Source organism: Prunus avium, chromosome 2 (genome assembly GCF_965620075.1).
Source record: "Prunus avium chromosome 2, drPruAviu1.hap1.1, whole genome shotgun sequence".
NCBI lineage: Eukaryota > Viridiplantae > Streptophyta > Magnoliopsida > Rosales > Rosaceae > Prunus > Prunus avium.
In genome coordinates, this window is record NC_142285.1 from 2,878,372 (window position 1) to 2,904,877 (window position 26,506).

A 26,506-nucleotide genomic window follows, 5' to 3' on the forward strand; every position below is an offset into this window, starting at 1 on the left:
GGCAGTATCCTCCTCAAATTGTAGGGCTCTAACATCAAGTGCCCCAGAGCAGCTTGCTTTGTCCGACATTGGATTTTTGGGACTTTGCCCTTGGATTTGGGACGATGTATTCAGTTTCAGCACGCTTGGATCAAAATTGGGGATGATTTTTGAAAGCTGACTCAGCAAATTTTCCCTCTCAGCTTCTACCAATTGCTTGGTCCTAGCCTCCATCTTTAAACTCTCTTCCCTTGATCTAGCCTCATTTTCAAAGTCTCTTCTTGAAGGACAAGTCTTACACTTTCCTTCAATTGATCAGCAAACCTTAGCTTCTGTTGTCTAGGTAAATTGAAGTATTGCTTAGGGGAAACCCCCAGCCCCTACCCCTCTAACTCTTCCTGGATGCTCGGGACCCAAAGCCAATGTCAAAACATCATTGGTTCCTGACAGAGAAAGAGTGCCTTCAGACACTTGCTTTTGCAAATCATCCTAACAAAAAGACATAATAAAAAGTCAGAATAAGGAAACAAACGACGGTTATTTATAAAAAATAGACGTAATATAATATTTCACACGACTCAATAACATAACAATCGACGTAATATAATATTTCAGACGACGCTAAATAAATACCGACGTTATTAATTTATTAACACGACGTCAATAATAATCCACCGACGTCGTATGATATAATTACAAAAAACAGAGCATGGATTCCAGATTCAGACCTTTAACGACGCGTTTTAAAATATTTCGACGTAGTAAAACTTTTCACACGACGCAAAAATATAACAGCAGACATAATAAAATTTTTAAAACAGAGTGAGTAGGCTTACAATTAATTTTGCTTTCTCTGCAGTCTTTGGATCCGGGATGTTACCATGTTTGTCTTCTCTTGCTTTTTTCCATAAGGTAGATCGATCAATATCTACCCCAGGCATGATTTCCTTCAAGTCCTCCTTAAAACCAACATATCCTTTTCGAGACAATCGATGATTGTACTCGAGTTTCTCCCTCCTCTGTGATTGTTCTTCATGCACAGCCTCAAATTCTTTAGATAACCTTGAAGCTACAAAGGCATCCCATTGAGCTTTCTCTATGAATTTGTATGTTTCAGGGGGCTGCCTTAATCTATCCTGCTCCTTGATGAATGGAATGATATGAAACCTCGTTAGTGTAGACTTGAAATCCTTCCATTTCTTGGCGGCAGAAGATAGCACCATTTGCTTGCCCCCTTTACCAACCACAAAAGCCATGTCAACGGCTTCCCAAATCTGCTCTTTTATATCCTTGGATATTTGAACCCATTTCTTGTCCACAAGTGGGATTCTGGAGCGTGCCAACACACCAATGTAGGACTGCATCTCATTATGTGCACGGCCATATGGTTTCCCTTCTTCATTGTACTCAACAACAGGCTTGATTTTCTGAATTTTTCTCTACACAACACGGGGCACTGTGCTCATACCCCGACCTGACTTTGCCTCCTCAGAAATAGTTGCCGTGCTGCCTGGTTCTGTCTCAGAAGATGAAACAAACTTCATCTTCTTCGAGGACTTGATTTGAGGATTTAGAACTCTAAGCTCCTTCTTCGAGGATTCATTTTTTTTCAAGCCAGACTCCTTACTTTGGGATTGAGAAACCATGGTTACAGACAAATTAAACCTGCAAGTGAAAATATATCAGTGAAATTAAGAAAAACCACGATGATTATTTATAAACTACGACGTATTATAATATTTAAAACGACGTAAGAACCAAACAACCGACGTAATAATAAATTTAAACGACGGTAATTAATCACCGACGTGATAAAATATTACAACGACGTCAATAATAAACAACCGACGTCTTATGATATAATCAAAAACAGAGTATTAAATATTACAACGACGTTAATAATAAAAATTCACCGTGGTATTGAAAATAAAACGACGTAAATATTAATATACCGTCGTCTATACCACAAAAACAAATTAGGAACAACGTAAAATATTTTCAGCAGAAAAATAATTAAAAAGATTTTCGAAACAAAAACCATTGTTCAGAGAAATCAAACATGCGATGAATATATCCTTAAAAATCAAAAACAAAAAAAGGATATCATTTTAAAAAACAACGACGGTATATAACAAGCCACCGTCGTGGTCTATAAATCTAACCACGTATATAACAAGCCACCGTTGTCTTATTTAGTTGAAGTAAAAGAACCAGAGTAGTGTTCAAACTTGGAAACTTTTCGTCTTTGTCTGCAAATTTTATCAAACTTGGAAAGAAAAAATGTAAAAAGATTTAAAAAAACGAAAATGATATGCGCATGCAAAACAGGAACAACAATCCTTCCAGAAATGCTTACCCTTTGCTTGCGATGAAAGCTTTCTTCTGGAGTTTGGTGTTTCAGTTCAGAGATGAAGACGAAGAGGAGATGAAGACGAAGAGGAGATAAGCTTGAAAGTTTGAAACAGTTCTTGGAGAATGAAAAATGAGAAAAGCTTGAAAGTTTTTCTCGGGTTTGGAAACAGTGCAAGTATGGGTCAGGAAGGCGAAAAGTTTAAAATAATAAAAAACCGTTTCATAAAAACGACGCTATTAATTGTATGCGCCCTAGTATGATACATTATACGGCGCTATTGTTAACACTGCCCTATAATGTTACTTTAAACGACGGTATGTTTTAATGAAACAACGTTTTTAAATCGAATTACACGACGCATGTTTCTTCAAAAAAGATGAATCGTCATTTTCCAATTTACCCAACGACCTTATATTCAATAATAACAACGTGAAAAATTAATACCACGTAGTTTTAATTACTCATACCGACGTGTAAGTTTTTTAATTACACAATAAATTAATTTTCCAAAAAATTACAACGTCGTTTTTATATAGCGTCGTTGTTAAATAATTTATACGACCTTATTTTAAATTTAAACGACGTGTATGTTATATATAAACGTCGATAATTTAAAAAACCGACGTGGTATATAAGATTTGTTTATAAATAATGGGTTTTCTGTCTTTCTGTCGTCTTCATTTTCCAATTAGGGTTTCAACTTTTTCTCAATTCTCTGGAGGCACATCACCTCTCTGTCTCATCTCGCTTTCATTTTTCAGTTTGGATGTTGATGTGTGTGCGCGTTTGTGTATCTGAAAGACACAAACACGCACACATCATCTAAAAAATTGTCTTTCTGCACAGAAGGAGAACAAGGTCTGCATCAGCCCTCTTTCTCAGCTCCTCCATGATGGGGTTCTCTGGGTTGATCTCCATGGTCTTCTTGCTCGACATGTACCCAGCCGCTCTGTTATCCCTCAAGGCCTGAGCCTTCATGATTCTTTCCATGTTGGCAGTCCAGCACGGTCAGACGGTCAGACACCACAACCTTCTCCACTCTGTCACCCAAAACATCCTTCACAACCTTGCAGAGCCCCTCAAACTTCTCCTTCAACTCTTCCTTCTTCTTTGCCTCGTCTTCACTCTCATCAAGCTTGAGACCTTCCTTGGCGGCTGAGACAAGCTTCTTGCCCTCAAACTCCTTGTGAGAGTAATTGGCACATCATCCACTTCTAAAACATTGCCTTTGTTCATTCTGGTTCGATTATGATGAGGAACAGAGTTCATTCTGGTAATGATAGACGAATAATGGCATAAAATTTGTACGTCGTTAATTTAACAAACCGTCGTGGTTAGTGAAATTATGCGACGGTAGAGTTATGGATAACGTCGTAGTATAGTATAATTAAAAAGTCAATAAATTTATATTTACAGTCGTGGTAACTTAATTTAAATCGGCGATTTTTTTTGTAATTAACCGTCGTAGATTCCTTTGAATTTATGCGTCTCTGACTAAGAAAATTGGGTCGTGTTTATTAATTAATTAACACGGCGTCTTATTTTTATATCATCGTCTTTACTTTCTACGGCGGTGATTTCATAGATGCAGTCGTTGTTTTTAGGTTCAGATTTTAACTCTGAAAATACCTTTGTAATAAGACGACGCTTTTTTAATTTGGTGCGTCGTGGTTTCAAAATATCTATACGTGTGCCGTTTTTTAGGTGTTTAAAGTATGTTTCTACGACGGGTTTCTATTACCGTCGTCTTTTAAAAAACAACGATGGTTTTTTGATCTACCGTCGTTGTTTACTGGTCATCTTTTGCCCTTTTTGTAGTAGTGCTCTCTCTTTGACATATTTGTGGGTGTAGTGAAATATGGTGAAAAGTAAAGGGTATGTGGATCCTCCATAGAGAGAGCTTAGGGTGACCTTATATAGTGTAAAACAACTAAAGCCTACTCTATAAAGGTCCGGAAAAACTCTCCCAAAGCAAAACAAAATCCCAAACAATCAAGGAAACAAACTAGGAAAGAATCCTTCTTTGACTTGGAAACACGTCAGCCAATTTGCACACACGTTTTAGGGTCATTCCACTTCCTAGAAAATTCTGGAAAAATATGAGAAATGTAGCTTGATCTCTAAGCTTTCCAACCATATATTACACGCCACTAGGAAAAATTGGAAAGGTCTTCAAATCTTCAATCTTCCACAGCAGTGCAGTTCTGACAGGATTTCAACTTAGGCTGTCTTGACTTGCAAGTCTGGGGCATTTGGCTTAGTAGAAAATTATGAAACTTTGACACAATGATCTTAAATGTCTTAGCTTTCTTCTCCAATTGGCCTTGCGCTAAAATTCATACGAAAAGTCAATTTTTAGTTGAAATCCTTCCAAGAGCGCAGAATAGCTGAAAATTAGAAAAGTAAGATAATAATGTTTCTTTTTAATTAATTTCTCTACAAAAACCAAATATAAGAGGTATAAAAATATAGGAAATAATGCACTTATCACTTACTAAGTACCTTAGTATTCTATTCGAATCCCCTTTCTCCAATATCGATATATGGAAGAAAGACGAAAAAAGATCTACCACATTTTTATTGGAAAAGAAATACGAAGAAGTACCCCAACTATAATTTTCTAAACCGAAATTAGCTCAAATTGATTGAACAATCGGTGCTAGAAGCTCGATTTGACTGAATCTATTTGACAAACCGTCCAAGCAAAATGCCAAAAGTAAGTTTATTGAGGGAAGGAATCCCTAACCACCCATCCTATACTATACGTCCTATGAATGTTATCCATATCCCTTCTATATTCACTATGATAGCGAAAGACGCACTACAAGGCACATACCACTCCTTGCATGTCGACATTCAAGTATCAATCATTGCACCACACCTCTTGTCTTCTTTCAATTTTTTTCTACCAAGAAAAAGCACAAGGAAAAAAAAAAAAAAAAAGGCGTTTTCTCATCATTTTCAGGTAACAATTTTGTATGATTAATTTGGGATATTCAATAAAAAAAATTAGCATGTTTACTTACAAGTAATGGAAATTATAAGAAAGTGAATTATTTTCATTCATGATTTTCCATGCATTTACTTATACATGAGAAATCATTTAATATACGAATTTCACTTAAAAATCCTTAATCAAATATTCAAAGCAATGGAAATCAGATCCCTCCTAGTTGATTGATTCTTATTCCTTATTTATCCTATTCCGTTTCTTCTTATTCTGATTACTTATAAGTAAACATGTCATGGGTCTTTCTAAAAACATTAAATGGGAGCCACCACCTCCAACTTTAAAGTTAGTTTTGATGGCCAACGTGGTCTAACTTAGTGAAAAATGACCTTAACTTGCAGACCAGTGGTCACATGTTCAAATTCCCATGACATCTTGGCAGGGCCGACTCTGAGATTTTAGGTGCCCTGTACAAAATTAGTAATATGACCTCCTAGAACAAAGTCTTGAACAAAAAATATATAAAAAGAATTGGGGCATTCATATTGATAGCAAATTTAAAAGTACTCATCAATATCTATATCTTTTTTTATTATCAATATTATAATAGATTATCAAACAAATAATTCAACAAGGAACATAAAATCAAGGATCAACTTAAAAGAAGCAAGGGATATAATTTCCTTTTGGATATGGATATATCATATATTGAGTTTTTTTAATGCGAATATCATATATTAAGATAGAACAAATATATGACACATAATAATAAAATAATATATATTGTAAAACAAGAAGAAAAAATAATTGGGGCCATGTGCAAGGACCCACCTTGCGTGGGAATATTTTTACTCACCACTTTAACCCAAGGTGTACTCTCACCACCCATCTCAACACTTGACACGTGTTCCTTGGTATAACTATAATTAACTCTTTACTTTGTATTTATGCAACCATGGTTATGTCAATGGACAAATGTTGAGAAGGGTGGTGAGGGTACACTTTGGGTTAAAGTGGTGAGCAAAAATGCACCCCACCTTGCACACCCCAAAGCCACCTTTGCATCTTGATATAGTGTGTGTGTGTGAGAGAATCCCATTTTGTAGTTTAGACTATTGTTTGTATTTATAAAAAATAAAAAATAAAACAAGTTTTGATGGTTGTGCCTCTGGAAAATCTTCAACTAGTTTTGTTATACGTAATAATGATGGAACAATAAAGGTAGTATGAACAATATTCCAATTGGTTTCTCTTCAGCTTTGAAAGATGGGGATGGTTCTGAAACATGGTCTTATCCATGCCAAATGATTTGAATTTTCTCCTCTTATATTAATTACTGAAGGCGATTCTCAGGTCCTACTTGGATTGTTACAGGACTGGCAATTTTCCCCATGGAGATTATTTTTTATTTTCTCAAACATTATGAGACTTACATAAAGCTCGAGTTTGGTCCGATTCGTCATGTCTATCGAGAGGCAAATCTTGTTGTAGATGAAGTTGCTAAGAAATAAGGGTATAATAGAGATAATATTTGCATTTGATATTGTAATTTTCTTAAAATTATGGCCTTAAAATCATTGTACCCTGAAACAATTTATGAATTCGATGGGGATCCTTGTATCATAAAAAAATGATAATTAAGATTCTTAATGATACAATATAATAAATGTTAATTCTTTGGCAATGCCATGCTTGATGTCTAAGTTGAAATCCTCCTCTCACCTGTCAAAATTTCACATTGTAACTTGTGACAAATATGACAAATAAGATGAAACTAGATGTTGTAAAGGATCTACTAGTGTAGTGGTTTGGAGTAATTGCGCATCCAGGCAAGATACTGAGTTCGAGTCCTAGCATCAATGTAGTGTGTATGAATTTAGTATATTATTATCTCTCTCAATAAAAAAAATTCCTAAAAAAATATATTAAAATGTTCCTGGAAAGTTTAAGTGCGGCTCCCACTTCTTGTTTTGGATGATATAATGAATGCTTGTGGAAAGTTCTGTTCTTAAAATCTGTTACAAATGATTCAAAGTTCTTTTGCCTTTTGCCTTTTGGCCGCGGATTCTTTCACGCGAGGAAATTTTAGGACAAAAATAACGCATTGACTTTTACAACTTTCGATCTACAACTGCTTGGGGTCACTTCGCATATTCTCTCTTAACTTAACCATCGGAGAGAAAATGTTATCCCCGTTACTAGTAAGTTGTTTTTATAACCATTGGGATATGCTCTAAAAGTTAGTACTTTACGATTAAAAAAAAACAAAATAAAAATAACAGGCGCAAGAAATGAAGCTAGAGAACTTTTGTGGTCTCCATTTCAAGTCCCACGGAGAAGGAATTAACTTCTTGTTCTGGTCATCATCTTAAGTGGACAAATTTTCAGGAGCGATGCAAATCATGACCAAAAATATGTTATAATAAATTTTGTGAAGAAGGCGGATTTCCTTAGAAGCCGGCCCTGCGCTAGCTAAGGTTTGTTACTCATTTCCTTTGTCAGGTTCGATCATTTCATTTTATATAAATTAAAATGTATGTGTTAGTAAATGACTAAACCACTCCCTAAACACAACTCACATGGCATAACATGACCGGTGACTAAGAACATACAAAGTCCTCTGGTCCCTCTTTCTTGTCATATAAGACTGAGTGACCTCCCATAGCCTTTCGTGGAGATTTCTTAGAACAATCATTCCTTCTTTGCATCCAAACCCAAAAATCCAAGGCCTCTGATCTCCTTAATTCATATATCTTTTTTTCTCTCCTTAATTCATAGGACTGTCAAAATGCAAAACAAGCCTTGTTTACTTCTTTTCTTAGTTCTCATTCTTTCTTGCTTCATAGCTCAAATCCTTGGGAACAAGCAATCGCAAGCACTTGCTCGGCTTTACAAGTCCAAGTTGAAGGAAGGCGCGGGCATCGACACGAGCCAATTCGAGGCAATTCTTCACGCCAATGGAGCCAAAATTCATCCTCAGGAGGGGTTGAAGGAGAAGGACAGGATTGATAGCTTGCCTGGACAACCCCATGTGAATTTCTCTCAGTATGGTGGGTATGTTACAGTGGATAAAGAAGCAGGCCGTGCACTCTTTTACTATTTTGTTGAAGCGGAGAAGGCTAAGGATTCCTCACGTCTTCTTCTATGGCTCAATGGAGGTAAATTACTTTCCTACTCTTGCAATGTAGTCAACGTCACCAGCTCAATGATGCTGGTATAATTTGTCATTGCTAGGAAAATTATGCGTGGTTGATTGTGATCTCTTCTTTGTCCGTGCATACATTCTTTCCTTTAACTCTATTGTTTTTAGTTTTTGGGTATTTAAAGGGATGAAAATATATCCCATTAAAATGCCAACAAAATAAATGAAAATTTCACGATTCTAGTTTGGTACTAGCCACTCAACAACTCTAACCACTCTTTGTAGTGTACCACACCTTTGCATGATGGTTGCTAGATTTCTTTGGCTGGAGGTGACCATTAAAAGAATATTCTACACCCAATATTATATTCATCAATTATTGATAGTACCGAAAATAATAGTGCTTATTAACCAAGGGCGTTTGGTATCCTATTCAAAGTTGAATTCAAGTTGAATACAAAACAGGCTTAATAATCTATAGTTCTTATTCATCAATTGTCAATTATTATATAGTGATTTTGGTCTGGCAACCACCGCATTGTGATCATGGCTCAAACACACATGGATCACTGTTAATCGTAACTTACGCTAGGATTTGCATCCATCAATAGTTGACAATGATTCATGCACGATGGACAAACTGCCCTCCTTCGTATTTTCTTTAAGAATAATTAATTAGCATTACTCATTATTTTAAATTTGTTATTGTTAGAAACATTTCAACTTTCATTCACATTCCCCAGGTGGCTTCCTGCCGCCCTCTTTAATTTGCGGAATGGCTGGGATAACAAATCCCAGAATTCACTCCTATGGAGGATATCCCGGCGCTCAAGCTGTAGCTGTATATTGGGGAATATACAAAAATTTAAAATTCAACGTTGAGAAAGTTCTTGGTTGATAACATGCAGCTCAATTATTTATCATTAATATAATGAATCTACTTTTTTGGGTACAGAGAGAGAGAGACTGTGAAGACTATAACTTCCTCGTGCATTAAGCTCTGTGAATTGGATCCAGTGACATTATCTATTTGTTTGATGGCAATTTAATAATTATATTACCTGTGTGTCTATAATTTAAACGTTGCAATGACTTAATCTCTTCACAGGACCTGGATGTTCTTCTCTTGGCTATGGAGCAATGCTAGAGCTTGGACCGTTCCGAATCCACAGCGATGGAAAAACACTTTACAGAAACAGATTTTCATGGAACTATGGTAAATCAAACACAATTAAAAGGGACTAAAGTATGATTTTCAATGCTTAAAGATATTGATCCTTTTTCTTTTTTTTTTTCTCAGCTGCTAATGTTTTGTTCCTTGAGTCCCCTGCCGGGGTGGGATTTTCTTACTCAAATAAAACATCTGACTATGGTACCAGCGGGGATAGTAGAACAGCTGCAGATAATTATGTGTTTTTGTTGAATTGGTTGGAGAGATTTCCAGAATACAAGGACAGAGAGTTTTATATTTCTGGTGAAAGCTATGCAGGGCATTATGTACCTCAACTTGCACATACTATTCTTTACCATAATAAGAGGGCTAACAAGACAATTATCAACCTCAAGGGCATATTGGTAACTCTCTCTCTCTCTCTCTCTCTGTGTTGTGAAGTAAAAATCTATTGCTAATAATAATTGGAATTTAGACTTTATTTGGTAGTATGTTCTTGGATTCTTGGTAGTTAGTGAAAGTTGTAATTGTAAAGGTCTTGGGAAAATGCTTTGCATTGGCCCCTCTGGCAAGTGGCCAAATGCCCACATTTGGTGGAGCAAAATACTTTCCTATTTGTCATCATATATCTCTTTTACTCTTAGTTTCTCATAATTCTTGGTCTAGTCATCATCATTTCTGTTTTTGATTCCTGTGGTTGCACATGCTGTGGGCTGGCCCTTTAGTTCCTTTGGTTCGGGCCATGTGATCATGCCCACTGCCTACCTTTTGTCCGTATAAATTTGCTTATTGTATGTTGTAATGAAAGCATCAAGTGGAATATGATCGAGTATAAATCCATAAATTGGGTAAAGAAACAAAAAAGTTCTATATGTTGGGAAGTCTGTGTCGGGCTCGTACAATATTGGGTAAGAAATCCACTATTGTTAGGTCTCTAGTTTGGTCGAAATGAAACTCTCATGTCTAATCTCAGAATATGGGAATGGAAGATGTTCATTTGTCGATTCTGATAACACTAAAAAATGAGGGTCATTTTCATTTCTTTTATTCCCATGTTTGGTTTGTGTAGTATTAAGAATAAAATAATGTTTTATTTTCCGATAATTTTTTTGGCTATTTTTTTTTTTTACTTCGAATTGTCACCCTTCTTGGGTAAGTAAAAATTTATTTGGCGCATGATGCAGATTGGAAATGCAGTGATTAACGATGAAACTGATTCAAGAGGAATGTACGACTACTTAGCAAGCCACGCCCTCATTTCGGATCAAACTGCAAACAAAATCAACAAATATTGTGATTTTTCACCCAATGCCACAAAGCAGCCTAAGGAGTGCAGTGATGCCGCTGATGCTGCCTCTAAGGATATCTATTACATTGACATTTACAACATCTATGCCTCCTCATGCCTTTCCTCCAACCTCACTGCAAAACCCAAAAAGGCTTCAGTGAGTTAAAAACAACGCCCTTAATTATATTGCATGTAGATATTTAATATCTGCTGTTTTCAAAACATTTTGTTGTGTTGAACTGCCGAGCTGCAGATATTCGAATTCGACCCGTGCAGCGAGTACTATGCTTATGGTTATTTGAACCGGCCAGACGTTCAACAAGCTCTCCATGCCAATGTCACTAAACTCACACATGACTGGGAACCATGCAGTGATGTTATCACAAACTGGGGCGATAGTCCATCGACCGTACTGCCCCTTATAAAAGAGTTCCTGGCTAATGATGTTCGAGTGTGGATTTTTAGGTGAAATTTTGATACTCTTCTTCTTCTTCATCATCTTAAACTTGCAATTTGCTTTTCTGGAGTTTCAGTACTTCAAATCTAAAGCTAATACCAGCTCATTCTTATGGAAATAATGAGTGCAGTGGAGACATAGATGGAAGGGTACCAGTCACTTCAACAAAATATTCTATTGAAAAGCTGAATCTTCCAGTAAAGACTGAATGGCATGCTTGGTTTCTTGGTGGAGAGGTAGCTTCTCATTTCTCCATCTGCTTTGTCTTTGGATTTTCAAAACCACGTCTTTGAAAGTCCTTGGCGTTAATTATTTTGGATGTTTTATTTATATATATTATATATTTGTCTTGTGTAACAGGTTGGTGGTTACACACAAGTGCATGAAGGAGAGCTAACATTTGCTACAGTGAGAGAGGCAGGGCATCAAGTGCCAAGCTATCAGCCTGCAAGAGGACTTTCCCTCATCAAGCACTTCCTTGATGACACACCACTCCCTGATACTACAAGATATACCTAATTTCTTTAAATATTTCTAGCTATCAGAATGTCATTACCTTGTTATTGATTTTTTAGTCCACACAAGGTCACTTGATTTCTCGCTCTTCTAGTTGTAATTTATTTTCATTGATTAATAAAAGTTCATAACAATTGCCTTTTCAATTGAACCCCTACCCCCCTAAAGATTGTCTTGTAAGCTTTATAGTTAGTCCAAAATGCCCAAAGTATCTATAAGTGGCAGAGCCATAAATTGATGTTAGAGGGGGCCTCTTGCGAAATATAAAAGTGAAGGGAATGAGAGCATAAACACTGCAAAGTTCTCGTAGAGCTTCTTGCGCATTATTTTTCTGAACCAATATCCCCTAAAGTAAAAATCAAGAAATAAGCTTTTAAATTACAAATTTTACACATCAAGTTATATATGATTGTTGTATATATGAAACCTTTTTTATCCTCCTTCAATATTCAATTCAATTAATAAACACAACATTAAATTATTTACACATAGAGAGAGAGAAAAGGAGAGTGAAATGGCGGGGAAGAAAAAAAAAAAGAAAGGGAAGAGAGAGAGAGAGTAAAGAGTTGAGAAGAGGTCTGGAACCCTTTTTAGTCCCTACATGGCTCCGCCATAATTGCATATTGTAGCTTTTCTGGACGGTGTGCATAACTAATTCGAGATACTCTCTTTTATTGGTTCCAAGTGTTGATCATGCATGTTAGACATAAACTTCTTTTACAAATTAGGCTTGATTATTTCTTTGGTTACACAATATTTGATAGGGAGGACTAGACTAGCAAAATGCTTACATTTCATGTGCATTCAAGACATAATGCGGATATGTTGCCTAACTTGGAGGAAGAATGGAGACTATCTATAAGAGGTTGATGTCTAAAACTTAATGTTGAAGATTGGCTGACCATAGATGTGGGAGGATGAAGGAAACTAAAGGGGAAGATTGGCTCACCATAGATGCGGGAAGATTAGCTCACCATAGATGTGGTATTTTCAAGCTTTATCTTGTTTTAGTTGTTCTGAGTTTGCACTCTTAGTTGTGATGTCTATAGTTTCTTTGATCCTGCGTGATCGTTAGTGGAGGAGCCCTATATTGCCTTATTTTTTTTATGTTAGATCGCTCCGTTATTGTAATGGCTCTTTGTAGCTAGTTTGTATTAGCCCTTTGTGGCTAGTAGTTTTTTGTCTGAATTATGAATACAATGCCATAATTTCTCAACAAAAAAAAAAAAGAAAGATAAGGGCATGAGTGTGGTAATTTGAGCATTGATAGCTACTTTTGATTATGATTGATTTTATACTTTGGTGTAATGATTGTAGATATGATTTTCAGTTTCACATGGCTATGTTTATCTCAAGGAAACGATTTGACTGATTTGGCTACTTCGCCTATTCTGAGACTAAACCCAACTTCTCTTGCGTTTTGATTGTAAAAATCATAGGCATCCTCTATTGAACCAAATTCATGTCTAACTTTGGGTTTACATGTCACGCCCCAAATATCCAAGAAAAAAGTAAAACCAATAGAAATAAAATTCTTCTCAACAGCTAGCTGATATGGACTACCAAGTCATCCTCCATATCAGATAATGAGCAGAAATTAATATATAAATTGGTGTCCCTAGCATTATAGTCTTGTTCAACCTCATGAGATATTTCATGCCTTAAATTTCAATTTAATCACATTTAAATGCCATGACAAATGCCAATGTTTAATGTAGGTACCAAAAAGAAAAGTACTTGAACCAAAGGAAATTTCTTGCAAAGTTACAAGCTAAGCATCAATGGATATATATAGAACAAGAAAGAATGAAACAATCGGTTTTAGAGAAACTACCACCCAGATCAGATAAGTGGATGAGATGTGAGAGACAAAAAGAACAAAGTTGGTGGGTTCTCTCTCACTGTCTCACTGTACTCACGCACCTACCAAACTTAGCGATCGTTTGAAAATGCTTATGTAGGAAGTACTCTTTTTTATAAGTATTTCTGATAAAAGAACGTCAAATTTTTTATTGAAAGTGATTCCTAAAGAAGCACTTCAAAAATCACTATCAAAATTGTTTTTTGCTGTAAGAAAGCTCTTTTAACCCTTTCAGAAACACTCCTAAATAAGTACTTATAGAAACAGATAAAATTATAAAATAAAATAAAAAAGAGGTGGCACATAATTGTCAAAAAAAATAAAATTATATGGTGGTAAATGCACACATGCCTAATAATTCAAATGGTATTTGTGTAAATTTCCCATTTAAATATGAATGCAAGTATATATTTACATCAAATATGGCTCTTACTAGAACGAAAGAAATTGAAAATTATGGAAATTTGGGATGAAATGTACAAGAACAAATATTAGAAAAATATTATTTTATCTAATAACGCTACTTGCAAAAAAATCTTGAAGAAATATTCACGATACTGTAGAGATTCATTGCAATATGGTAAATTAGTTAGAATTATAAATTTATGGAAAAAAAACTCCATAATGAAGTAAATATATACTATATATATATCCTTATTTTCATATTGTTACTTTTTTATTAACAGCAAACGATGTGTGATATGCCTTAACAATACCCAAATTTATACTTTATTAATGAACATCCTTAAGACCTATACACAAAGCTAGCTTTCTTATGCGGACTTCAGGATGTGAACATCCGGACAAAAGTGAAAACAAAAACAAAAAACTGAAATTTATTTCAAATTGTTTTCACTTTCAAGTTTTTGTTTTCACTTTTGTTTCTCCTTCCTCTCATCCTCCCCTCATGTTCTCTCTCTCAATCTCATCCTCACTCTCATTCTCCCTCTTTTTCCTCTATACTCTAGCACAAAAAATGAAAAATGAAAAATAAAAACTAAAATTGAAATGGTTATCAAATGGCCCCCTTAACCGTACAAATGTTGGATGAAAATGGGAAGATAATAAATCCAAATGTCAAACCTCAAATCCCCTTTTTTGCAATTTTTAGAATAAAATAAAGAAATAAAATATTTAGTTTTAAAATATTAATAATAATAATAATGTCAAATAAAGTTGGGCAAATTTTCAATTATGTATTCTTCTCCAATATTGAGGTATTTATAAAAAGTACAACCCTAAATAAAATAGAAATAAATCTCAATTATAATAGGACTAGACAAATATGTAAGTAGCCAAAAACCTAAAATAATAAGGAACCAAAATCTTAACTAAATAAGGACTCGCCAACAAATAATCCTAGCGTTGTAGTTTTTATAATTTTTTGTTTAGCAATTTTAATTTTATGTCTTTTATGGATACAGTGAGTGTTAACAATTAAAGACAAATGAACTAATGTAATCACTACATTCTTACTCATGACACACAAATTAGCATTAGGCCATCTCATCTAATCCAAGGGAGCCAAACCCAGATTTTGGTTTTTCAGGTCAACAATCCTCCTCAACCCATGTATATAATATATGTTGTAGTTATAAGAACCGGTCACATTTGGCTTCCTCTTTCAACCCGCTCAAACCACCTGAAGCTGAGAGAAAATGCTATTTCATTATGTGTGCCAAAATCTCTACTGTTACTAATAATTTGAACTCTCAATTAGGTAGGGAACTTTTACGGGCCTACTGTTTTTTTGGTTTTCTTTCTAGATTGAATATTTAATTTTGGCTTTTTTTTTTGGTTTATTATCACAAAACGTCCCTGACCTTTGCGAAATTATCACATTGCGTCCTTAAAGTTTTTTTGTATCACTCATGGTCCCTAACGTTAATATAAGTACTCTTAAATAGTCCCTCCGTCAAAAAAACTGTTAAATCCAAGGATATAATCGTCAAATCAATCCAAAATTATATTTAAAAAAATATTTTTTATTTCCTTCCCTTCTCTCTTTCTTTTCTTCTTTCTTCTTTCTCTCCGCCCGTTCTTTTCTTCTCTTCTTCTCTCTCGCTGTTTCTCTTTTTTTTCTTCTTTTTCTCCTTTTCTCTCTTTCCTCCTCTTTTCTTCTTCTTTTCCTTCGCATGGCCGTTTCTTTTTCTTCCTCTTTCCTTCTTTGTTCCTCATTTCTTCTTCTCTCCTCACTGGAATTGTTTTGTTTTCCCAAAGATAATGCTGCAAAAGTAAGCCCCACAACAAAAACGGCTCCTGCTACTCTAGCTCCCACAGTCCCTGTGAGCAAACTACTCCACAAGAGTCACTAGCCATACAGAGCAAAAGAGGTAAAAAGAAAACGGCAATCTATTCAAACAAGCATTACCTCCAAACCATTTCCTCCTCTGTGAATCCAATGCATCTTCTCCATTATCGGAATCGGACCACCCCTTAAACCCATCAGCAGTCGAGTTTGACCCGACCCACGAACTACAATTATGATGGGGTTCCAATCCATTCCCAGGCCTCTCTCTGCCTTGAGCAACACAGAGCACTCGAGCCCGATGATCCAGCTTTCCCAGTTGCATCCGTACAAGAATGGGGAAGGTTTTAGTGCAATTTCCGTAATTTAAAGCCAAACGAAGCTAGAGTGAGCTCGGAGACCATCTTGCAGTCACAGTAGCTTTTGGAGAGAGAAGAAATGAGGAACAAAGAAGGAAAGAAAAAGAAAAAGAAACAGCCATGCGAAGGAAAAGAAGAAGAAAAGAGGAGGAAAGAGAGAAAAGGAGAAAAAGAAGAAAAAAGAGAAACAGAGAGAGAGAAGAAGAGAAGAAAAGAAAGGCGGAGAGAAAGAAGAAGAAGAAGAAGAAGAAAAGAAAGAGAGAAGGAAAGAAAATAAAAAATATTTTTTTATTATATAATTTTGGATTGATTTGACGATTATATCCCTGGATTTAACAGTTTTTTTGACGGAGGGACTATTTAAGAGCACCTATATTATCGTTAGGGACCATAAGTGACACAAAAAAACTTTAAGGATGCAATGTGATAGTTTCGCAAATGTCAAGGACGTTTTGTGATAATAAGCCTTTTTTTTTTATTGGTGCAAGTGATATTAGAGCCCTTTCATCCGTTGCCTCCAGCCCGAGTAGGACAGGGCCCAAGCCCAGGGAAGCGCTTCCAACGGGCCACGCTTGCCAGGGCAAGTTGTGGGACCCACGCAACTGAGCCAGCCCACAGGCCAAACCAGCTTGACCTCTAGCTTGGGTTTGCTGAAGTCAACAACTCCAACAAAAAAAACAAAAAATTTCAGAATTTTTTTAAAATAAATACTTAGTCATATTCTTCACTTCCCACACCAAAACTCTATACAAATTCCTCTCCTCATATCTCATGTGAATACTGATTGTCATAGCAATGGGTGGAAACACCACAACCTTTTGTAATGGCTGCCACTATTCATGTAAATAGTAACAGCCCTTGCCTTGCCCTTGCCCTCTGCCATGGCAAATGGGTGGAAGTGTTTTTAGGGGATGAGATATTTGATGTCAAGTGCAAAATAATTTTTTTAAATCTTTTGCTGCAAGTCTTTACTAGTTGTTTATAAATTGTTTGTGATCCCAACATTGAGATTAAAAAAAGTCTTTTTTATTTAAACCCCATATTTTTTTTTTGTTCTCCTCAATACTTAAATCAATAAACTCTTAAGTTTTATTATTGTGGAAAAAAACAAAAAAAGTCATCCAACTTAATACTTAATCCTAGTACATCTATACACACACCCCACCACTCTTCTTCTTCAAATTAAGCAAGTAATTTCTGTTGTGGTTAAATAAAGAGCTATATAAGGATAGCCAATAGCTCTTTGTTACCTAAAACAGAGGCCTTCGCTTTGTTATTTCCTAAAAAAATAATAGTCGTGGCTCTTCTTTCTTAGCACTGTTCATCTCGTGCTTGTGCTGTGCATGGCTATCCTACCAACAGTTGAATGATCTTCCTGTAAAAATTACTTGTTCATTTCCTCAAACTGATCTGAAAATCCAAATGCAAACTGATCTGAAAATTCAAATGAAACATGTTGTTGGCAGAGATTCGAAGTCTTTACCATGTTTTGTGCACCAAGAATGATGAATGATGGTCTGTGTAGGGATCCAAATATGTAAACATTTGATTAGGCATAATCATTCCAACCTCCAAGCATTTGATTGGTATAGTCCATATCAAGATTGCATTGACAATTGGAAAGAGCTTGTCGATTCATTTGATAGTGGGCTGTGGAGTGTGAGTTTAATGTGTTTTTTATTTTTTATTTTTTTCTACTGGGTGTGTATTTAGGGACGGTTTGGAAAGATAGTGTGGTTTTCTTAGAAATTGTGAAAACTTGAATTAGAAGTTGGGGTAAACTTAGAATATATGATAAACAAAGAGAAGTGTGTAGTAACGTTTTCGGATAATATTTTCAGAGAATATTTTCAGAGAATGAAAACACAAAAACGAATTTGCATTTTCAGGAAATGAAAATGCGTCTAGTAGATTAATTAGAAAACATCTTCAGAAAACAAAAACAATGAAAACGTGTCTGGTAGTACAATTTGAAATAATAATATGTGAGTTATTTTTATGAAAACGTTTTCCACGAGAATGAAAACAACTTTTTTTTATTTTCTACAAGTACACATGAATTTGTTTTTATTTTATGAAAATATTCTTAGTGTTTTCTGTTTTTGGGCCACCGTAACCTTTTGCTCAAAAATATCATATGGATGCATTTTCAATTAAATTAATTGATTATCACACAACCTACTCAAAGACATTAATCGAGTCCTATTCAAACTAGTGGGACTAACCAGAGAGTCAGAGACCTTCTCGTTCTTTTTTCGCCGGAATAAAAATAGGGAGTTTCACTAAAACACCTAAAATGGGGGCTGAAATTATAAAAAAAAACCAACACCCAAAACACTTTATAAACACACCCAAAACCCATCATTACATACACTCAAAACCCATCATTACATACACTCAAAACCCATTTATAAATACACCCAAAAAACATACAATTGTTGATTGTGAGGTTGATTTTGGGTGTGTTTCTATATTTAAATAGTATTTGAGTTTTTTTATAAATACATGTCTAGGATTGGGTTTATTTATAAATATCTAATAAAAATATAGACCCAAAACTCGACAACTTTTACCAGCAGATAGACAGAGACTCAAAAAAATAAATTCCACCAGACGTTGAACCCGGAAGCTTACCACCACATATGGATCTCTCTCTCGCCGGCGAGAAGAGGCCGCGCAGAAGCTCAAGAGCAAGAGCTCCGACCACAGTCGGCTCTCTCCAACACGACATCCTTTGCATCATCTTCTCTTTCCTCGACTGCTTCGACCTCGCAAGTTGTTCCGTCGTATGCAAATCCTGGTACGCTCTCCCACTCTCTCTTTCAACTATTTGTTCTTCTTGTTCATCCGGAATTTCGAAGGTGAATTTTCAATGGGTTTTTGTTCAATGCAGGAGTGCAATTATCAACAAGTCTAAGTTGCTCCAGTTGTTGTACTGCAAGCGATGGCAGACGGGTCTTTTGGGTTCCAGCAATAGGTCTAAAGAATGTCCTGAGGAATCTTGGAAGGCTTATTTGGAGGAGATGGCTGTGGAGCGTCATAGACTGGCATTACAGGAACGTCGGATTCGTGTTGATCACTTGAGGGGTCACTCTGTTGGGTACTGCCTTTGTCCTTACAATTCAATTTTACCTCCTTTTTTTCCTTTACCTTTATAGTTTTATTGTTGGGTATGATGGAATTGTTGTGATTCTTCGTTCATGTAGAGTTTTTTTGAATAATTGTGTGTCTTTACATTTTACATGATTCGACCAAAAAAGAATTACAATACATGAAGGTTTTAGATGTGTCAATAACCAAAACAATCTAGCAGTTAATCAAGGGGTCGTGCATCGAAGAAGTTGGAACTTAACAACTCGGATCATTGCTTGTGAAGACCTTTAGTGAAGAAATCAGTTGTCTCATTAACTGAGAGGGGCAAACAAATATGAACCCTAATGCTTGTTAAACCTCAGGAGATATTTCACGCCTCGTATTTCAATTTTAATCACAATTAAGATTATAATTTCTGTATTTGGTGTTACAAGATTCTGAACCTGAGGCATCAAACAAATTCTCAAGTTTCATGTCTGGTTTAGTTGGCTATGAGTGTCAGTAGGATCATAGATTGATGAGGGAGGGGATTTGTCTTACTGTGTATGTGAAGCCTAGGCCTGCTGCTCTCTACGGGGATGATATCATTTTTCTGACCTTGCTTTCTATTAGGGGTGAACAGTGTCGAACGAAGATGGGGTTGCTTCTTACTGGCGTCGGTGATAAGGTAGTTTCCCTTGTACAGAGCTTACAAAGCTAGCTTTTATGTATAAAATTATTTTAAGTTCCATAACTTATAATTATCTAAATGCACAAACTTCTAATCCACAGAAGAACTAAGAAGGGGACATTAGATTATTTTAAGCTCCATAACTTATAAGTTCCTACACCACTAGTCCTCCCTATATTTTTTCATGGTGATATTTCAACTGTATACTGTGTGACGTGTTCTTGACGCAAGAAATAAGTTACCTTACGAATTATTATTAGCTTTTGAATATGCTAGTGGACTTGTTACAATAGAATGTAAATCATACGTATTGGTATCTGGCCAACATGTGTATCATTTGTAGAAGTGTCCCCTGCTTAGCTGGTGAATCTGGCTTAAGGTCATATTAAAAAATGCCATATCTAAACTAAATGAGTTTGGCTGTGAAATAATTTTTCTGTTTGAGGGCAGAGTAGTATTATTGAATCAATGGTCCTTTTTTGTCGGTTCAAACTAGCTCAACTTGCATGTATAGACTTTTCCACTTTATACCAACCGTCACTGCTTTGCCACCTAAGCCAAGGCCTCTTTTGCATTTCTAGCCTTTTCTGTTGTCTCTATCATAACTTTCAACAGGTTACATCTTTGTGAGCAACTTGGCCTTTGCTTGATCTGCTCGGTGGCTTTCTCCGTTTGATAGCTTGTAGTACTAGACTCCAGAACCTACACAATTGTCAATCGTTTTGTGGTTATTCTTTCGCGAGCTTTATTTTCAGTGTAATTCTTCTTACTTTTTGGCATGGCATTGATGCTAGGTTATGCGTCTTTGGTCATTGGAGAGCTATAAATGTGTAGGGGAATATCCCATTCCAGACAAAGCCCGTTTAGTTGACTTTGATTTTGATGAGAGCAAGGTCAGTTGAACTATTAATTTTTGGTTTTTCATTTAAGCAAGATGTACTGAAATTCTATCAACCATGTTATAAACCAAATATCAGTCCAAAAAAAATGTAACAGTGACTGTTGTTGTTTGCTAGTCACACGTTCTTGTAGGATTGGAATGCCATGTATGCATCTTCATTTAATAGATCAACGTACAAGTGCAAGTGTAGCATTAACATTGATTATGTGACAGAATATGTGTTTGTAAAATATGCTATTGAGCTTACTACATTCTTCTAGCTTCCTTGGAAATAATTCCCCCCTTTTTTGTTTACGTCTCTAGTTTAGACTGATATGGATGATTTGTCATGGTAATATTGACCTCTCATCTTCAATGTGAATAGCTACTGCATCCAATTAATTATACTTACTGAAAGCATGTTGTTTTCTTTTATTAAGGGAATTTTCTGATATCTATACAACCCTCTTACTTTTCTGTAGATTGTTGGCTTGGTTGGCACTCGTATATGCATATGGAGGCAGAATGGGATAAGTAGAATATTTCCCTCACATGAAGGAACCTTTTCGAAGGGTTTATGCATGCGGTATGTGGACAAAATAATAATACTGTCATTAGTTTTAGTTGTAAATGTAAGTGGTAAATGCATTGCTTCATCAGCAGCAATATGCATGGTAAAGACAAAGAACCTAAACTTGGAGATTTATTATTTACTTTCTTTCATCAAATGGTTGAGTGTTTGATTGTCTGAATATTTTACTTTTGAGCTTCTATTCCCTAATTTTGATTGATTATATTCTGTTTTAGGTTACTAGTATTGCCACTATTATTGTTATAGACTCGACTGCTATACAAGATGCTTTACTTGCTGAAGGTCCTTCAACTCTTTACTGGATTATTTCTGTTTCGGAATATATATATATTTGAAAGTTTGCTTTTGGTGTGTACAAATATTACATTCTTCTCTGAATGCAGTTACTGCGATCCTGAGGCTGTGGTTGGCTGTGAGGATGGGACAGTTCGTGTATTTGACATGTACAGTAGAAAATGTTCTCAAATCATTAGGTATGCACTGCAAGAAATACATTCTCTTAATGGTGTTTATATTTGTTTTTTCCTGTAAAAATAGAGCCAATGAATAAGGCTTAAGAAGACCGTTTGACTTGTAGACATGCATTTTCAAGCGAGAGATAGATTCTTGCCTGTAAAGGGGCCAAGGGGATATATAGTTTAGATTAAACTTCCTGTCTGGCTTAAAATTCTCAGTATTGTTGTAATATGCATTTATATTGCTCAATGGTTTATGGACTTCATGTTATTTTCTTTTGATTCCTGATTGTAGGGCACATGAGGGGCCAGTAAAATGCTTATGTTTGAGTGATGATCAGTTGATACTTAGTGGTTCTTCTCATGGCGGTGTCACATTATCTGCACTTTCATCTGGCGAGCGGGTAGTGAAGTTACGATCACAAGATTCCTCAGGTTACATTTTATGCCTGCTCTACCAAGAACTTTTGGAGTACAATCGGATTCTAACCATGGTTATCTTATATCTGCTGTTTTCTGAAATATTTGCTTCTTTTTATGCCCATAACATGGACAGTAATTTTGTCTTCTGTCTGGAGTTGATTTTTTGTTTTTTTATAGAGAGAGAGAGAGAGAGAGAGTTGAAATCTGAACTTATTAACTGACTATAAATGAATAGAGTACTCTCTGTTTTCTTTTTTGTGAGTACTTGTGGGCTGCAAATGGGATCAACTAGAAGCCATAATTGTACTCTCTAACATTTATTTGTGCTTGATAACTGCTGGATGTAGTCTTAGTTGTACACTTATGTTCTTGTTGAATGAATTGTATTCATGTGAAAGAGAAATGAAAGAGATCTCATTGCAGTTGTTTGGAAATGTTGGCTCTGTTGGGACATATAATATATGCTAAGTAATATATTTATGGGTTTTATTAATCCTCTTTCATGGAGTGGTAAGTTATATTCATGAGAGCATAAATCTAGTTGAAACTTTTCATGGCAGGCATAAAGACTTTATGTTTCAACCCATGCTCTCACCAAGTATTTGCTGGAACCGCTACTGGATATGGATTTTGTTGGGACCTAAGGTATGGAATATGACTTCTTATGTTATTTAAAGAATCTCAACTTACCTGAGTAAACCTATTTCATACTTTAGCTTTCTAATTTCTGATGAAATCTATGTTATCTTTTTCCATATTTCCACATCATTACAATTTTAAATACTAGGTTTGCATTACTTTAAATCCCTGAAAAGAAAAGTCGAGCCTAATAGCTTCTTACAGAACAACATTTGTAATAGAATTGTAGGAGGTAACTTTCAATTTGTGATGTTCATGTACCTCTCATGAATCGTGTTCAGCTTTTGTCAATGTAGTCAGTATTGCCCATCCGTTGTAATCAGCTTCTCAATAGGGACCAATTCATTCATTTTATGGTTTTCGAATCTTCACCTTCTTTACAGTCATTTAGGGGTTCTCTTGGAGTGAACTACTCATAGAATCCATACAAGTGGTATACAAAACCTAAAAAATAGGCCAGCCTGACTCTTTCTGTCCTAGTCGGTGCCACCTCCACCCTTGGATCTCACTCCTTTGACAGTAACAGATGATGTAATCCAGTTGTAGTTGATTGACCATGTTCTTCCATTATCTAATTCAGGATGGGACTTTTGTGGAAGACACGAGTGAGTCAAAATAGTGTATATTCAATGCAACACCAGAGAAATGATGCATCAACTTTGGCTGTTGGTGGAGTAGACGGTGTGCTACGTCTACTGAATCAGAACACAGGTGAAGTAATTTCAAGATGCATCTTGGACGGTTATTTATCACCAAGTTCACAAAACACACTTGGGGCTACACAAAGAACGAGGGGAAGAAGGCTTTCAGAAGATACCGCCGTTGACAGCATTCTCAAAAGCTGTCGGCCTCCCATTACGTGCTTGGCTGTAGGGATGAAGAAGGTTATCACCACACACAACAGCAAGTACATTAGAATCTGGAAATTTGACTGAGGCTGAGAGGCGACTCTTTTTCCTTAGGTGTTGATCTTGACTCTGGACTGAGGCCATTCTGTTTTTGCTAGGATATGATGATATTCATGATAAATGTAGATATATAAAGTTCATGTATGATTATCAATCATTTCATTCAAATGCGCTCAGTTTCCAGTTGTTTATGGTTTATTGTCAAGACCCCATTTCCCTGTTTTCTTTTCTCAGATTCATACTTTAGCTTCTGGTTCTTGGACAAACTACGACACTTTATTCTTGAAAAATGCAAACCTGTTTTCAATATAGTTCTTGAGAAAAATAGTTGGTCCAATTTACCTAGTCACAGAATTGAACACGTAACAGAAAACGTTTAAATTAAACATGGAAGTTGCTTATCTGGCCTTCTTGTTTCTGATGCAGAACTGGTAAATATAAATTGTTAAAAAAATATGTTTTTTTTAAAAGAAAAAAGGAGGAATTCCATCATAGCTTAATCATGCATATTTCCCTTTTTGGGGCTTATTGGTTTTGTTTCCCTTTTTAGGTTTTGCGCTTTTACTGTCTTGCAAATGTGTTTGTTATATTGTGCTGTTGGAATTTATCTAATGAAATTTGCAGTTAACGGGGTCTAGCCCAGTGATAAAGAGTCTTGACTTGCAAAAAAGATATCTCAGGTTTGAATCTCATAGCATTTTAGTTGTGTGTGTGAGAAACCCCTAATTTAGACTATCGTTTATATTTTTTTTTAAATGATTTTTTCGAGTTAATAATAAATAAATAAAGTCCTTTAACCCCAAAGTTTGCTTTTGTGACAAAGGCAGAATTTGTTTTCTTTTTGGGAAAATTAGAGACTTTAAGCCCATGTGTAATTTGATTAAGCCCATGATTGAGCCCAAGCCTTCACACCCACCCGAAGCCAATCTCATTAAAAATTCAGAATCAGAACCCTCATTTCATTTCTTTGAACTCACTTTCTGATTTTCTTCTTCCCCAAAATCAAATCAAACTAAAAACCCTAACCCTAGAAACCTAGACCATCCCCCAAAAATGGTGTGCATACGCAAGGCAACCATAGACGACCTCCTGGCCATGCAAGCCTGCAACCTCTTCTGCCTCCCAGAGAACTACCAGATGAAATACTACCTCTACCACATCCTCTCATGGCCGCAGCTACTCTACGTCGCCGAAGACTACAACGGTCGCATCGTCGGCTACGTCCTAGCCAAGATGGAAGAGGAGAGCAACGAGTGCCATGGCCACATCACCTCTCTCGCCGTGCTCCGAACCCACCGCAAACTCGGCCTCGCTACTAAGCTCATGAGCGCGGCCCAGAACGCCATGGAACAGGTGTTTGCAGCTGAGTACGTCTCGCTTCATGTGAGGAAGAGCAATCGGGCGGCTTTCAATTTGTATACGGAGACTTTGGGGTATAAGATTCATGATGTTGAAGCTAAGTACTATGCCGATGGGGAAGATGCGTATGATATGAGGAAGGAGCTGAAGGGGAAGAAGGTACATGGACATAGTCATGGACATGGACATGGTCATGGGCATGGGCATGCGCATCACCATCACCATCATCACCATCATGAACATGGTGGTGGGTGTTGTTCGGGGGAGGCAGTGAAACCGGAAAAGACAGAGGCGAAAAAGGTGGAGAGAGGGAATGCGAAGGCGGAGGCAAGAGCGGGATGAGAGTGAGAGAGGTAAATTGGGAACTGGGGAAAGTGTATTTTCTGTTGTTTTACTTAATCTATGGTTTTGATGCTTACTGCAACTTGGAAAATGCATTTGAGAGTTCAGAACTTATATGGTATTTGTATTTAGGTGTTGACGTTTAAATACATACTCTAATTTGAGTGGTTTATGTTGTCATATTTTGTTTATTTGCCGTTTATTGTCAGGGTCTTTTGTTTATGTGTCTCCAATTTTTTTTTTTTCTGTTGTCTGCTAATAGTTACTCTGATAATTTAGTTTATGAATGCATTACTGATTCAGAAACATGATTGTGCGTTGATAAGAGATTTATATTGTTGATGTGTGTTTGTTCTGTTTGATGATGGGTGCCTGATGCTCCTTAACAATTAATACTGATTTTATTTTGGTCAATAGTACTGAATTATATTAGAAGCAGAGTTTACAAATAATACTGAAATAGAATAGGAGAGGTGGCTAGGTTTGTTTTATTTGCTTGGTAATTCAGCAAGCCACACTCCCGCGAGATTACAGGCTTGTTCTTAAATGGGGAGGAGCTGTCTTTGTGCCTGAAGGAAATTTTCTGGCTGGATTATTGGCGACTCTTTTTTTATATGTATATATTTCAAGTAGGAATGTGCAAGTGACTACTTTGTCATAAGAGAAGCACATCGTTGTATAGAAGAGAGGTTTATTTGATGCACTTGTCAACATCAGACATATAGGCATTAATGACTAACAGTAGCATTTTTTAAGGTGAGCATGCCTCTGAAATTAAGTTAGATGATTTAAGTTAACCTACTTAGTCTGCCTGTTTGATT

At 36.1% G+C, this 26,506-nt stretch overlaps 3 protein-coding genes across 3 annotated transcripts; all 3 read left to right on the forward strand.

Moving 5' to 3' along the window:
* Positions 1-7,837: 7,837 nt before the first annotated feature.
* Positions 7,838-12,002, forward strand: LOC110746177 (serine carboxypeptidase-like 40). Its single transcript, XM_021946390.2, has 7 exons — positions 7,838-8,440; positions 9,533-9,640; positions 9,725-9,999; positions 10,780-11,040; positions 11,137-11,348; positions 11,471-11,576; positions 11,701-12,002. Exons 1-7 carry the CDS (start codon positions 8,071-8,073, stop codon positions 11,857-11,859), a joined length of 1,491 nt encoding a protein of 496 aa, XP_021802082.2. The 5' UTR covers positions 7,838-8,070; the 3' UTR covers positions 11,860-12,002.
* A 6,885-nt stretch (positions 12,003-18,887) lies between these two features.
* LOC110746176 (F-box family protein with WD40/YVTN repeat doamin) lies at positions 18,888-24,182 on the forward strand. The gene is made up of 9 exons (XM_021946389.2): positions 18,888-19,124; positions 19,218-19,424; positions 20,030-20,084; positions 20,882-20,980; positions 21,450-21,553; positions 21,943-22,032; positions 22,310-22,449; positions 22,998-23,082; positions 23,657-24,182. Exons 1-9 carry the CDS (start codon positions 18,967-18,969, stop codon positions 24,009-24,011), a joined length of 1,293 nt encoding a protein of 430 aa, XP_021802081.2. The 5' UTR covers positions 18,888-18,966; the 3' UTR covers positions 24,012-24,182.
* Positions 24,183-24,937: 755 nt separating this feature from the next.
* On the forward strand, positions 24,938-25,865 carry LOC110746174 (Acyl-CoA N-acyltransferases (NAT) superfamily protein). Its single transcript, XM_021946387.2, has one exon. The coding sequence runs from the start codon at positions 25,038-25,040 to the stop codon at positions 25,683-25,685; it is 648 nt and encodes a 215-aa protein (XP_021802079.2). The 5' UTR covers positions 24,938-25,037; the 3' UTR covers positions 25,686-25,865.
* The last annotated feature ends 641 nt before the right edge of the window (positions 25,866-26,506 follow it).

What these genes read in the sequence shown, in the direction of transcription:
- LOC110746177 (XM_021946390.2), top strand. Translation starts at nt 8,071, where the DNA reads ATGCAAAACAAGCCTTGTTTACTTCTTTTCTTAGTTCTCATTCTTTCT. An exon ending in CAAAACCCAAAAAGGCTTCA is followed by an intron (nt 11,041 to 11,136) that starts GTGAGTTAAAAA and finishes GCCGAGCTGCAG; the next exon opens with ATATTCGAATTCGACCCGTG. An exon ending in GTTCGAGTGTGGATTTTTAG is followed by an intron (nt 11,349 to 11,470) that starts GTGAAATTTTGA and finishes TAATGAGTGCAG; the next exon opens with TGGAGACATAGATGGAAGGG.
- LOC110746176 (XM_021946389.2), top strand. Translation starts at nt 18,967, where the DNA reads ATGGATCTCTCTCTCGCCGGCGAGAAGAGGCCGCGCAGAAGCTCAAGA. An exon ending in TCCGTCGTATGCAAATCCTG is followed by an intron (nt 19,125 to 19,217) that starts GTACGCTCTCCC and finishes TGTTCAATGCAG; the next exon opens with GAGTGCAATTATCAACAAGT. An exon ending in TTGAGGGGTCACTCTGTTGG is followed by an intron (nt 19,425 to 20,029) that starts GTACTGCCTTTG and finishes GCTTTCTATTAG; the next exon opens with GGGTGAACAGTGTCGAACGA.
- LOC110746174 (XM_021946387.2), top strand. Translation starts at nt 25,038, where the DNA reads ATGGTGTGCATACGCAAGGCAACCATAGACGACCTCCTGGCCATGCAA.